We start from the raw sequence: 15252 nt of genomic DNA on the forward strand, positions 1-15252 counted from the left end.
ACGAACGTGCACGCGGCGCGCACACACCTACTTGGAATGGATATGAGCAACACATCTCGAAGAACAACAGTTACAAGGTGAGTAACTGTCTTTTCTCCTCCCTCTTGTCTGTTTTGATTGTAGGGACTGTCTCTTAACATTCATGCATCCAGCACAGTGTAGCTCCAGTCTCAGCTGAGGCCTTTAGATGGTATTGTAATATAAATAATACATGTTAATAATAATTAGACCAGAGACTTTTTCCCATGAGGTCCCCTTGGGAATGTTTTCCAAAGAGTGCTCTGGGAATGAGGCCATCGCTGCCATACTGATTCCTACTCACTCTTTCCCTCTTGCTCCTTCCCCCAAACTCCTCTTCCGTAACCCTCCTCTCTCTCTGGATTCCACAGGATGCGTACTCTGAAATTGCCTACCTTTTTGCTGAGTTTTTCCGAGACCTTGACATAGTCCCGTCTGACATCATTGCGGGCCTGGTCCTCCTGCGTCAGCGGCAGAGGGCAAAGCGTAATGCAGTGCTGGATGAGGTGAGCGCATGGAGTGTGTCCGGATTGCACTGTCCTAATGTGGGTTCTGAGACTGCATGTATCTCACTCGTTTTCACCTGGCCCCTGTTTTACCTGTTGCTTTTACCTGCCTCAGTGTGTGAGAACCCCGTGGCTGTGCCCACTTTGTTTCGGTTGTATGATGGGCTGTTACCAGTCACTGGGTTGTGAATTAAATATAAAATACTTAGTTCTTCTGCAACTTGATCTGAGATTCTCAAAGTGCTTTATATGCAGGGATCTGTCCTGGTTCTGATTCTATTCACTATCTTCAGAAATGATTTGGACAATTGCATAGTGAGTACACCTAGGGCAAATCTACCCTACAGCACTACATCGGTGCAGATGCAGCTGCACCACTGTAGTGCATCTGGTGAAAATCCACTATGCTGATAGGAGAATTCGGTGAGAAGAAGAAGCTATGTCGGTGGGAAACTTGTGTCACTTGTAGGGGAATTTTTCATATCCCTGAGCGATGTAAGTTATATTGACTTACGCTGTACCTTAAGAAAATTTGTGGACAATACCAAGCTGGGAGGGATTGCAAGCGCTTTGGAGGATAGGATTAGAATTCAAAATGATCTTGACAAACTGGAGAAGTGATCTGAAATAAATAGGATGAAATTCAGTAAGGACAAATGCAAAGTACTGCATTTCAGAAGGAATAATCAGTTGCACAAATACAGAATGGAAAACGACTGCCTAAAAAGCAGTACTGCAGAAAAGAATCTGTGGTTTATAGTGGATTACAAATTAAATGTGAGCCAACAATGTAATAATGTTGCAAAAAAAAAAAAAAAGCAAACATCATTCCGGGATGTATTAGCAGGAGTGTTGTAAGCAGGACACAAGAAGTAATTTTTCTACTCTACTCAGCACTGATAAGGCTTCAACTGGAATACTGGGCCCAGTTCTGGGCTACACACTTTGGGAAAGATGTGGACTAATTGAAGAAAGTCCAGAGGAGAGCTACAAAAATGATTTAAGGTCTAGAAAACATGGCCTACAAGAAAAGATTGAAAAAATTGGATTTGTTTCATCTGGAAAGGAGAAGACTGAGGGGGAGATAATAACAGTCTTCAAGTATGTAAGAGGTTGTTATAAAAAGGAGAGTGCTAAAATTGTTCTCCTTAACCACTGAGAATAGGACAAGAAGTGAGCTTAAATTGCATCAAGGAAGATTTAGGTTAGACAGTAGGTTAGACTTACTAACTGTCAGGATAGTTAAGCCCTGGAACTAATTTCCTAGGGACCTTGTGGAATCTCCATCTATTTTAAGAACAGGTTAGACAAACACCTGTTGGGGATTGCCTACTCTAGATAATACGTAGTGCTGCCTCAGTGCAAAGGGCTGGACTAGATGACCTATTGAGGTCTCTTCCAATCCTACATTTCTATGATTCCATTAAGGAATTAAACCTCATAACCCCTTTCTTTTTGTAGGCGGGTGATATATGCAGATTTAGTTTCCCACCCCCAGGTGATGCATTATAATTATTTAATCATGTACATCAAGATTAGGCCCCTATACTTTTGGGTAGAGAAGACTCCTGTATCCAGCCAAAATGACAGGAGGAATATTATGGATAGTTACTGTACCCAGGGAGTTACTGAAATTGAACTTGGCTGATTGGATACCCCTGCAGAAAAGTGCCATGGCAGCAAAGTGGTCCAGGACCCCAGTTTTCAAGGCTGTCATGCTAGTGATGAGAGAGATTCAAAATCGAGGGACTAGAGATCAGACTGGGTGGAATTGGAACAAAAATAAGCTCAGAAAGCTGACCAGATGGTAGGGAAAATGTGTTGTGTTGGCATGGAACAATGGGAACTTGCCTTCCCTTGTGCACAGCCATTATGTTTTTGTGGATGGAGGGAACTCACCCATATGTGTGTGTGATTTACAGGCAAACAATGACATCTTGGCCTTTTTGTCTGGGATGCCAGTGACCAGGAACACCAAGTACCTGGATCTGAAAAACTCGGTAAGTCACCAGCCCATGAACTCACCTGCTCTATGCAGATCCATAAAACAAACAGCAAACTGATTGTCTTCTTATAGCTCATTTCCCTTTGTCTCTTAGCTGGTGTTTATGCTTTCATTTATTTCTCTGTCTGTCTTACACAATCAAGGAAATTAAAGATGAAAAAGACGTATTAGATGATGATAACAATAAAGCTTAGCTCTTGCCTGGGTCTTTCAAAGCTTTCTAAAGCATTATCCTTACCATGTCCCTATGAAGTAGGTGGTATTATCCCACTTGGAGGAGAAAGAGCAATTAATTGACTTTTCCAAGGCCACAAATGTGGAGTCAGTGACACAGGCAGGGTGTTAATACAGGACTTACATAAGAAAGTGCTACCAGCATAGACCAGGGTTCTATCTTGATCAGAGCAGAAGGCCACCTACATCAAGACGGAACATTGCATGCAGGAACCAGTAGTGTCTGCAGGTTGCAGTTCTTTAATGAAGTTGAAAACAGCTGAAATCTATCCTATTTTGTGCAAATTCTGTTTGGCTTTTGATCTCCCGGCATGTTGCCATTGCAGCCCTTAACAGGGCACACGTTGGCCATCTTCCTGGATTGTTGCAGAAGAGCTGAGGTAGATGACACAATCCACGTCTTTTCAGATCAAGTGATTCTGTGATTAATCTACCTGTAGTTCCATTCTGTTCCGCTGGGTTCCACTTTGTCTTCAGACTGCCACTCATTCTAGACAGGTGGAGAATTGTCTATGTGTCTCCTTTCATAGACAAGGTCAGCACTGATCCACACATGCATTGAGGCACATGGCCCTGGACTAGAAGAATGGCTTTACAATTCCATCTCTGTGCATCTCGATGACCATCTGTGGCTATGTGGGAACAATATTTAGAGCAGCGGTTCTCAAACTGTGGGTCAGGACCTCAAAGTGGGTTGTGACACTGTTTTAATGGCGTCACCAGGACTGGTTTAGACTTGCTGGGGCCTGGTGCTGAAGTTGAAGCCCGAGCTCCACCGCCCATGGCTGAAGCCAAAACCTGAGGGATTCGGATTTGGCCATGGATAGTGTGGCTCAGGTTACAGGCCCCTCCGTCTAGGGCAGTGAGGCTGGGGCTTTGGCCCCCAGCCCGGGGCAGCGGGACTCGGGCAGGCTCAGGCTTCAGTCCCCCTCCTGGGGTTGTGTAGTAATTTTTATTGTCAGAAGGGGGTTGCAGTGCAGTGAAGTTTGAGAACCCCTGTGCTAGAGAGATCCTGTTACTGACAAGTAGTAATCTAGTGTCTCCTCTCCTCAATTAGGGCAGTGCAGGGCACTCTGGGTTTTGTACGGACTGGGACTGGCACCGAGATCTCCTCAGTGTAATAGAGCTAAGACCACTGTGGAATGGCTTCCCTTGCAAAAGTCTGATAGTTTGTTGATGTGCTGCAGGAATATCTTTAGATCTAATTCTAAACGTTATTAAACAGTTATGGGTGAGAGCCTCAGCTGGTGTTAATTGCCGTAGATTGGTTGATTTACTCCAGTGGAGGATCTGGCCCAGGATGATCAATATGCCCTCCACAAGGCAACTGATGATATACTGTGAGGTCTGTAGCTGCTCTGGTGGTGGGGATAGGGAGGGCTGACGTAATATGCAGACACCAAGAGGAAACAAGTATGCACGTCCCTAACACATATTAGGGAGTTCTTGGTGGGGAGAGCGCTGGATAAGGGAGGCAAGGTGAGGCAAGCGGCACCAAAGAGAATATGAAGGGCACTTAATCTCTCTTGTCTCTTTCAGCAAGAGATGCTGCGGTACAAAGAGGTCTGTTATTATATGCTGTTTGCCCTGGCTGCCTATGGCTGGCCCATGTACCTGATGAGGAAGCCCACCTGTGGACTCTGTCGCCTGGCCAGATCCTGCTCGTGAGTGGCCTTGCCTGCCTCTCCATCTACCTTCACTTTCATTTGCTCTACCCATTTTGCCTCCTCTCTCCCCCTTTTCATTTTTCCCTCCTTTTTCCTTTGTTTTATCCATCTCCCCTTTCTTTCCATTTCTCTTCTCCTCACCTCTGCTTCTTTCCTTCTTTCTTTTCTTTCTCCTCTTAGTCTCCATTCGCTCTCTTCTTCTCCATTACTTTCCCCATCCCTTCCCATTCTTTCTTTTCAGTCCCTTACTCTCCACTGCTCATCTGTCCTCCCTATTAAATAATCCAGACTGTGTCTCAGTATGCCCTCTCTGACATGCTAAAGACCTTGCCAGACCTATGTGCTTCATACAGCCAGCATGGGGAATTGATTAAGATGATATTCACTGAGTCAGAATTGCCATCTCACAGCTCTGGGAAGCACGGAAATGCAAGGAGCTGACATTTGGCGTCAATGAGATTTGGCCAGGAACTGTGCTCCTTGCTGTCTGGGATTTATTTCTGATGCCAGGACTAGCATGGTCATCTCCAGGTAGCAGCACTCCAGTTGAAGGGAGGTAGCACTTTCATTGTAAACATTTTATATTTTCAGTTGCTTGGAACTTTCTCATTACTCTTTTTTTTTTTTTTTTTTTGGGGGGAGGGGTGTGTGTGGAGAGCTACGCTTCTCAGGCACAGTCTCAGTCCAGAAGCTGTTTTGATTTTTAGGAACATTTTTAATAAGAGTCTGTCCACTTTTCAGTCATCTGTGCATGAGGTGTAGGGAAAGACATTTTTCAGGTCCTTTTGGTGGTAAGGTTTGGTGGTTAGCCTTCAGAACGGCTTTGTTATTTACGGACATAGACCTGAATGAGGGATGGCCTCTTTGTCTATTACAAGACATTTGGGATTGCAGTAACAAAGGTATAGCATCCCTCCAGGCGTTCAAAGCTGTGGAGGGTTCAAAGATCCCGCAGTCATATTGATTCTTCTGTCATTAGTTGCACTGTTGCTCCTCCTGGTGTCCACAAGCAACATTGCACCCCCGCATGATTTTACATCCTGATACTGAAAAAGAGGGTGTGTCTACTCTGGGGAAAACTAAGCATTTTTTGGGATGGGTGCAGCTCCACCTATAGCATAGGTGGGCACAGGCATTTTTACTGCCATGGCATCTAAACCTACTCAGGTCACAGTTAGGCGGTAAAAATGCCTGTGCCTTCTTGTCTATGCTCCAGCTTCGTGGCACCAGTGCATAAAAAACAATGGCCAGAGACTCGCATGCAGAGTCTCTCAAACCCACACAGTATCTCCCTGTTTCCCTTCCTTGGCTCAGTGCCTCTCCTGCTTGCCCTCCCCTCTTCCCAAAGCCCTACCTTTCCTTTTTCCTCAGAGTATTTTTTTTTCTCTGCAGATGTTGCTGTCTCTGCCCCTCGCGGCCCCGCTATGCCCCTAGTGTCACCATTGAGGAGGATAACTGCTGCGGCTGCAACGCCATCGCTATCCGTCGCCACTTCCTAGATGAGAATATGACTTCAGTGGACATTGTCTACACCTCTTGTCATGATGCGGTAAGGAGACTCTGTGGCACCTGCTGTACTCTGGACATGTTCCCCAGTCACTTCCCCCTGACAGCTATGTGCTCTCTAGCATGACTGGAAGACCCCTAAGCCATTCCCCTGGCACTGGAGATCCCCCTCTGGACTGACCACACCATGTGTATACAAGTCTTTATGTTGCTGCTGACCTTGAACAGTCTAGAGGGGAGATCTGTCATGCAGGTGGTCTGCTTCCTTCTAGCTGGGAAGGAAAAGAGAGGGGTGTGTGTGTGTGTGTGAGAAATCACAGCTAGGTGGGGCTGAAGGTTTTAACAGAGTAATGCATTTTCCCCAGGTCTATGAAACTCCTTTCTATGTGGCTGTGGACCATGAGAAGAAGAAGGTGGTCATCAGCATCCGAGGAACCCTGTCTCCAAAGGTATGTGTGCTCTGTGATGGGAGTCCCCTGGTACTCACCCTCACCAGCATGCACCAGCTTATGCTTGGTCCTTGAGAATCTCCTTCGGTATAAGCAGAGAGCTCATTTCACACTCTTGCTGTCTTTCTTTTCTCTCACTCTCTGAACTGTGTTGGATTCTCTCCCTCCAGGATGCCCTGACTGACCTGACGGGGGATGCAGAGCGCCTCCCAGTTGAAGGTCACCATGGAACCTGGCTGGGACACAAGGTACTCAGAAAATCCTGCTTATTTTGGCCTTCGAAGTTTACAGTGTAATCCCAACCCCTCTCCCCCAAAATGTTGTAAGAGTCATTAATTATTTGAGAGCCTTGGATTAAAAAAGGGGCCATATCATGGCCAAGTGGCATTATTAAAACCCCCAAAACCTTCTAAGGTCACTATGCCATTAATCAAAGAAAAGAAAGATACATAATTGATAAAAATACCACTTTAATAAAAGGAATCTGTTAAGGTGAAAAACAAAATCACTGACAGCAAATTCTGAAAAGCTCAGTCGAAAGAAAAAAACATTTAGCTCTGTCAGAGTGTAACAGTCTCAGTGTTGCAAGGCAGATGGTCACTGACCCACACCAGAGCCTCGTCTCTATTGAGAAAACTTACATTGATGTAACAAAATTGATGCAGCATGTCTATTTTAGAGATCTGGCCTGGTGTAATTAAATCCATTTTGTTGATGTAGACCACACCTTCGACCCCAGTACAGCAAAGTGCTAAATTTAAAGCCTGTGCTTTATTTTAAGTACACGAGTATGTTAGTCAAAGGGACTCATCCCATGCTTAATGTTAAGCACATGCTTAAGTCCTTGGCTGGATAGAGATGTAAGATCCTGATCCTGGAAGCCTTGCTCATGCAGGTAGTTCTTATTCAGATGCATTCTGTGTCACTGGGACTCCGTGTTTGGTTAAGGATTATATCTATGGATAGGCTTGCAGAATGGGGTCATATTGTTGAAACCAAGGTTGCATTCTTGCTCTTGTAAATGTGAATGCTGTGTTTTAAGCTTCCGAAGTAACAAAAATTAATCAGCATAACAAAATAATATTCAGAAATAAATGAGGTAATGTTTTTGTCATATAATTGGCATTCAGAAATTTAAAATTATGCTGCTTGTTTCATTTACTAAATGTTATGCTTATCAAAAGGAGTTAGCGCTAACATACTGTTGAACTAATGCATTTTGTTCAAAATTACGTAGTATAATAATAATTGTAAACAATTTTTATGAAATAAAAAAGATAAAATTTAAATCCAAATGAAAATGACATTAATAAACTAAAAATCTAAGTTACAAGTATCTTATTATATATTGTGCAAATCTAAAATCCATGTTACAGGTAAAAATTTTCTCTTGATCTTTTTAGAATATTTGCATAAATATGTCTGATTTTATTACATATTTTATCAGAGCATTTGCTTTTTTCTTTTTGTATTTGTTTGGCCTTTTTATTAAAATTTTCTTTGCTGTTCTTTGATTAATGGCTTTGCAACTTCAGATATAAGTTAAAAAGGTTAGTTTATTTTTTATTTTATAAAATCAAATTATAATTGTAAAATCATTTTGACAATATTTTTCATATCTTAGCTATCACCTATTAATAAATAGCAAAGACAAATACAACTATATTTTAAAATACTGTTATCAGGCATGTTGAGGGAAGGGGTAGGGGGGCAAAGGTGGCAATTGCCCAGGGGCCCAGGCAATTTAAAAGGGCCCAGGGGCCCCCAGCTGCTGCCACAGTAGCGGTGGTGGTATCCGGGAGCCTTAGGCCCTTTTTAATCACACAGATGGGCCGCAGGGCTCCTAAGCATGTGAGACCGGTCCGGGCCCTGCAAGCTGGTGTGATTGGCCAGCACAGGCAGTCCTGGAAGTAACAGATATGTCACTTCCGCCCCAGGCCCCACCCCCTTAGGAAAGGCCCTGGCCTGGGGCTCAGAATTTCTGTTGATGGTTCTGACTATTATTAATATGAATGACTAGATAATTAAATGCTATTGGCTCCCAAGAAAGACTAAAAGGATAATATTTTGTATGTCTCTTGATACATCTTTAATATATTGTATAAAAATCTAAAGTTAAAGTGAAAATAAATGAAGTGCTTCATTCATACTCACATGTATCTTGGACAAAAGTATATGGCAGTATTGAGACTCACCATAAGTTGTTTTGTGTTGATTACTTTTTCACACATACACAAATAACAGGAATAACCCACCTCCATTTGCTGAGCCACTTCACTGTTCTGTTTCATGCACAGTTTATCATGTGATCTACAGTTGGAAACTCTTGACAGGTTTGTGCTGACCTTACCACCGATTCATTACAACTACAGTAGGAAGGGAGTGGTTCAGTCACATCTGTTGTCATAGTTACATTAGTTAAGAATGACCTGAGCTATTGCTGGGGCCTTGACTATATCTATATTCAAGGTTGGCTGGTTATCATTGAAAAAGTAGTGTAAAATCACAAATCTATGGGAAAAGTAATTTCAAAAAAGTCATAGGGTTACATTATATTGAGCAAAATGCCCTTAAAACTCAATCTAGTTGTATTCATATTGGTCCCAGGATATTAGAAAGACAAGATGGTGAGGTAATACCTTTTATTAGACCAACTTCTGTTGGTGATAGAGACAAGCTTTGGAGCCATAGAAAAGCTCCTTGTGGCACAAAAGTTTCTCTCTCTCACCGACAGAAGTTGGTCAAATAAAAGATATTATGTCACACATCTTATCCTCTTAAAACTCAGGTTATTCTTTCATGGTCCAGTGCAATGAACGTATCTCGAGCCAAATTGCTAAAGAAGAAAGTAGCAAGCTAGTCTGGATGACAGGGACCATGACTTGTAACAAAAAGCCTTAAAAGTTATGGCCATGACAAATCTCATGCTCTTTTAACTATGTCAGCTAGATACAACAATTCCTAATAACGATTAATTACAACCTGCCTTCTTCCAGTGGATTTTCAGCATATGGATTTTCAGCGAGATTTACCTATGTGGAAAATGTGAAGGGGTTTTGAGCTAGAGTAGGGGCGGGCAAACTTTTTAGAACTACAGAACAGTACAAAGTATTTTCTTGTAACTCCCCAAATTCTTCCCTCTGCCTTCTACCAATAATGTGCCAGTTTTTAAATTAGGCCCCATTTTTTATTTCTTCATACCTTACAGTGTGACATCCCAGTTTAACAGGAAAACTAAATGCCGCTCTAACGACAATGATGAAGCTATGACTATGGTTCCATAACATTAAAATGACTGTGTGCATTAGACTATCAGTATCAAGAATATATCTATAAGGCTGACTAATTCAACCCAGTAGTAGCATATCATCATGGATTCAGGTCAGGATTTTCAAAAATAGGAGCCTAAAATCCATATTGGTTATCTAAATAAGTGACCTGATTTTCAGACATTCCTATTGACGTTAAAGATGAACAAGGACTGTTCTTGAATGAGGTTGAAGTTAAAGAGCTGTCAGAAGGCCTGGAACAGAGGCTTGAATGATCCTGATAGCTACTTTTTGATGATGATATTAGCATCACAGATGTCTTATTTGTAGGTTCACAGATTCATAAGTATTCTGCTTTTCCTCTTCAATACCAGTTTCATTCCGTTCAGTGACACATTTGGTCTTGAAAAATCTGAAGAAACCCAAGTTGCTACCCATTTTTGCAATGCACATGGATCCCTTATATCTTAATGAACAAAATTTGACAGTGTTTATTTTTTACTTTAGAGATGTTTTAGTTATTTCAGTCCATCCAGTCCCTTGTTTCCTATCATATTCTTCACCTTTAGGCAGATTTAGTCAGGTGATTTATTGTAAGAAGGTCCTCTGGGAGCAGAGGAATCTAGTGGTAAGTGTCTGCTGGTTACGAGGGCAGTGGTAGGGGAGCCTGGGCCTGCCTACTCCACCGGGCTCCGACTCAGGGCCCTAGGAAAGTTAGCAGCGTTTCGTCTCTGGTGGGGGGCCCTCTGAGCTACCTTCCCTGGGTCGCTTCCTACCACTGCTTCTGGTCTCAGATAAGAAGAAAAAAGAAGGAAACCAAAACCTGCTGGCCCCGGCTGGGCTCTGCATATGTTCTTGTCTCCTCTGGGAGACCTCTCCAGTTCCTTTTGGCAGGATTCTTCTGGATAGATCTGGACTCCTTCCCAGCCTCTCCCTTCTGAGATGGGTTGCTCCCTTTTTAACCTGTGTCTCCATGTTCTTGGGTTGGAGTGGTAGGGCTAGCTGGGCCCAGGATACTCCTTTAATCCCTTCCATCGCAGTGTGGGGTTTGTATACCCCATCACAGTCATACGTCAGTGTTAGCTAATCATTAGAGACTGATCATGTGTTGCAGTATGGATCAGCAGCCTCAATATTTACTATGGATAGAATGAGAAACAGCCATGTACTGAATTCAACACTACGTAGACTGAAGGCAGACAAAAAAGATGAGCTGGCCAGCTTTCTATAGAACTGTGTTATCTGTTCCCAGCCACCTTCCAGAAGTTTCTAGATTCTACCCAACTAAAGTCCCCCAAATAGTTTACAACTGCAAACCCACTCCCATGTCTTCAGTATCCATTCATCAGTGGCCCCATTCCTCTTCCCATCTCGGCTTGTAGACAATTTTCTCACTCTCTGTTGCTAGTAAGCATACCAAGAACCTTGATGTTCTCATTATTTTCCTGTTAACTTGTTAGAATAGTTAACATTTTTATTGACAGATTGAAATTAGAGAGGAACATGGTTAAGGTGCTAGCACTCAGGAGATCCGGGCTCAATTTGCCGCTTTGCCAGAGACTTCTTGTGTGACTTAAATACCAAAGATAGATGGCCTACTGTTCCAAGTGTCAGAAAACTTTCAAAGATATGTTGGGTTCATACTTCAGAATGACAGCGGGCCCTAGTCCTGACTGGAGCTTCTGGGTGCTACCCAGTGGAGGAGCCAGGTGGAGGGAACAGGGAGAGCAATAAAAAAAAAAAAGGCGCCACTCATTGCTGCACTTTTACTCACCTGGCGGCATTCTGGGCCTTTGGCAGCGGCCCCTTCTCTCGCTCTGGGTGTCTTCGGTGGCACTGACGAACCCGCCGCCAAAATGCTGCCGAAGACTCACAGTGCTGCTGGGTGAGTAAAAGCGCTGGAGCAGGTGGCGCCTTTTCTTTTTTCCTTTTTTTGATCGCTCCCCCTGTTCCCTCTGGGTGGGGGAGAAAAAAAAGGCGCCAAGAAATTGACAAGGCGCCACATATGCTCAGTGTGGAACGGCCACTGCCCCGTTCCCCCCCAGCTACGCTACTGGTGCTACTGTAATATAAATATTTACTACTTCTGCTACTGTATAGCAGTCCACAACCCTGCTAACTAGACACATACCTGCTGATACCCCAGTTAATTCCTCTCCAAATGAAATGAAAGGGTGAGTCAGTTCTTTCCCCCATCACCTCTTGGGTGCAGTCCAGAGCCTTAGCTGGAAAGCTCACTAACTCCTTTCAGTAATTTGCTGCCCTCTGTGTGTTGAGACTGTGCGGATATGCTAATGATCACATTTTGGTCTATGCTTCTTGGTGTCTGCCCTCAGGGAATGGTGTTGTCTGCTGAGTACATCAAGAAGAAATTGGAGCAGGAAATGGTGCTTTCTCAAGCCTTTGGACGTGACTTGGTGAGTCCTTGCTTTCTTGTGCCCGACGCAGAGTGTTTAGGAGACAGGATTCTCCTGTGCCACTGGTATTGTCCCTCCATCCACACTTCCCTGAAACAGCTGTAGTAGAATTGGTCCCAGGCACTCAAAGCTTTCTTCTGATTCCTGGTGATCCTAGCTATCAGAGTGCCAACTTGTTACCTGTTACTCGAATGTCCTTGTTTCCTCCATGCTCCCTGTTTGACAGGTTCTCCACACCAGTCCTGCGTAGCTCCAGAGCTAATTCTTGAGGCAAGGCTAAAAACAGGATGTCATCCTATAGTGACACTGAGCAGAGAAACATATCAATAAGACTAAAATCTCTTGCCCATGGAATCCATTAGTTTAGAGAGAGACTGCTGGGAAGCAATGCCCACTAGCATTCATCTGGACAGCTCAGATATATACTTTTTGCATGAGCTGATCTTCCTATACCATGAAGAAGAACATACCACAACTCCAGAATGCTGTCCTCCAAAGTGAATGTAAATTATACCACAGTGACAGAATGGTTAACTTTTAGCTAAGGGAGGATTTCTCTGGACTGTCAGATTCCCTGCTATGAGAATATTGCCCTGTTCTCATGTCCAAAGAAGGCCTTGATCTGAAGATGGACTATTGGGATTTAGCAAGCAATCTAGAAACCAAAAAGGAAAGGAAGAAGGAAAAGAGGGATCAAGGAAGGATGGCAGACTGCAGGACTTGATAGCCAAATACCCCAATGAGATATCCATCTTTTAATGGGTGGTAAATGGATGGAGGGATGCACAGGTCACTACTCTGATGATTTCTTAATATGATGCTCTATTTCTTTCACCCCAGAAAGTGGAAATTGGCCTTCTTCAGTGAGCTCTTACTCATGAGAAGGAAATTTTCCTACTGTTCCATAGACCTCAATAATTGCTGCCTGGACTTGAAAGAATATAGTGGTGTTAGAAGTTCTGATACCTCAATTCTCTCCTGCACCTTGTACACACAAATCTTGTTTTTGTTCCTGTCTAAATAATACTTGATCATCCATCTCACATCAAGGCAATTTAATTTGACTTCCTTTTGGTAAGATTGTTTTAAATATGATAGGTCCAATCTTCAGCAGATGTAATTTGGTGTCGCTCAGTAGGATCTGGCCCTTGGGAAAATAAGGAGATGTCTCCATTAACATGCTCTGGGAAAGCAACTTTGTGAAATAGTCAAGTGCTGTCTGAAGGACAACTTTACCAGAAAGAAGCTAAAGAAATGGTTCTTTGATGGACAAAGCATTTGTTTCATTTACCCTCCTAGTAGATGCGTTGGCCATTTAAGAATGCTACTTTAAACTGATAAAAAACCCAGCACTATTGTAGAGGTTGCTTCTAATAGTTCCATTTTGTGTCCTAGTACCAGATTTGATTTTTCCATCTTAATTGGAGAAAAGTTTGAACGCTGAATTGATAAACATGGAGTTCTGAGGATGTGATGGTAAACCTTCCTTATAGCCTAGGGGCCCCTAGTGCTGCTGTTGGTCATGCAGAGAACTGAGACTCAGAGCTTTGATAAAGCCAACATAGCTTTTTATTAGTAAGCTTTATGATTCAGACCATGCCTAGAGCTTCCAACTTCTGACTTTACACCAAATGCAATAGTAAAGCTCAGAAGAGAGGTTTTTTTTATTACAAGAGTAAGTCTGCCAGCTATTGAGAATATCTAAACTCCAGAAGATGCAGCCATCCAAGTTCCAAGCACTAGTTTGAATTTCTCAGTTTTTGACATCTGATTGGACCTTTAGTGGGAGATAGAATTCAAGGGAACAAACCAACATTTCTAAGAGCCGGGAAAACTAAGGACTGTGCGGCCAGATCTTGGTGTCTTCAGGAGTATTCTGGCTACGTGAGCAAGGAACGGGAAAGGAAAAAACGCCCACGTTAGGGGACCAGACTGCTGAACTGAGAATGCATCGATTTTTCCATGCCTTCCTCTCCCAGTGACTGCAACAAGAAAAGTCCAACAAGGCAAACAAATTGATCTGTGGAATTCTTCATTCCTGAAGATGAACGGATGGAGGTTGTCTATTCAAAATTTCCCATTCTCCATGAGCACAGAGTCTGTTGACTCAGCTGTTTGGCCTGAATGTGGTGTTTGCTTTGTACTTAGGTGGCCAAAACCAGCAGCTTCCACCAGTGTAAAATGCATAGAGTCTCTATTCTTGGAGGAGAGATTGAAATTCCTCCTGGCTATTTAAGTAAGCTACTATTGCATAATTGTCACTCCGAACCTAGATGAGGTCAAGAGGGGAACTAGACATTCCATGTCCTTCCCGATCACCCTCAATTCCAGCAAATTTATATTCATCCTCCTTTCCAGAGTAGACCATTTTTCCTGGCAAGTGTGCAGCCCATTGGGAGCACCCCAGTCTGTTAGATATGTATCTGTGGTTATTCTCGTCGCACATATCTCTAAGTTTTCCCTCTGAAAAGATTTCTGGAACTAGTCCCCCTTGTCCTGAAAATTATTCAAGTTGCCTCATGAATGGTAGTGGATGTGGTTACCCGCATTATGTCTGCAGGCTCATGGGTTCCCTGCTATAAGGAGACAGATTCACAGGTAGTAACAAAAGTGTCCTACTCCCATCTGTGAGATGGGGCATAGCTGAGCCCCTACTAAATTCCTGATGTGACTCCTAGGACTGAGGGAATTCCACTTTCACTTCAGAAGAAGGGTCCTTCTGGGGCAGGGATGGGATTTGCTTGGTGGAACTGTCATTCTGTATCCTAGACTGAGGCGGCATGGAATCTGAATTCCACGACCACTCCAGAAAGTGTCATCCTACCAGGCCATAATTAATTTCCATTGGTGGAAGGAGGGATGGTCTGGAGCACTAGTGCATGGGAGAGTCAGCTTTTGCTGAGCCAGGGGAGCATTGTAGAAAGGTGCCCAAATTCTTCCAGTATCTCAGCTGGTCTTTGTTTTGCAGGGCAGAGGAACAAAACACTATGGGCTGATTGTGGTGGGCCATTCCCTAGGGGCAGGCACAGCTGCCATTCTGTCCTTCCTGCTGCGTCCGCAGTATCCATCGCTGAAGTGCTATGCCTATTCTCCCCCAGGGGGGCTGCTGAGGTATGTGTTGGAAGATGAGACCCGACTAGGGGGTTGCAGCTGATCATAATTGTGTGTTGTTTGTACTATG

At 43.5% G+C, this 15252-nt stretch overlaps 1 protein-coding gene across 1 annotated transcript in view; it reads left to right on the plus strand.

Moving 5' to 3' along the window:
• Nucleotides 1–15252, plus strand: part of DAGLA (diacylglycerol lipase alpha) — a 46522-nt gene that overhangs the window by 18248 nt on the left and 13022 nt on the right. Inside the window, exons 6-13 of the mRNA XM_032781195.2 lie at nt 390–524; nt 2447–2524; nt 4303–4427; nt 5823–5979; nt 6302–6385; nt 6556–6633; nt 11991–12071; nt 15040–15182. Of these exons, the coding sequence (XP_032637086.1) occupies nt 390–524; nt 2447–2524; nt 4303–4427; nt 5823–5979; nt 6302–6385; nt 6556–6633; nt 11991–12071; nt 15040–15182 (881 nt within the window). The remainder of the gene's footprint in view (nt 1–389; nt 525–2446; nt 2525–4302; nt 4428–5822; nt 5980–6301; nt 6386–6555; nt 6634–11990; nt 12072–15039; nt 15183–15252) is intronic.

The sequence above is a fragment of the Chelonoidis abingdonii genome, chromosome 4 (assembly GCF_003597395.2).
Source record: "Chelonoidis abingdonii isolate Lonesome George chromosome 4, CheloAbing_2.0, whole genome shotgun sequence".
NCBI classification, from domain to species: domain Eukaryota; kingdom Metazoa; phylum Chordata; order Testudines; family Testudinidae; genus Chelonoidis; species Chelonoidis abingdonii.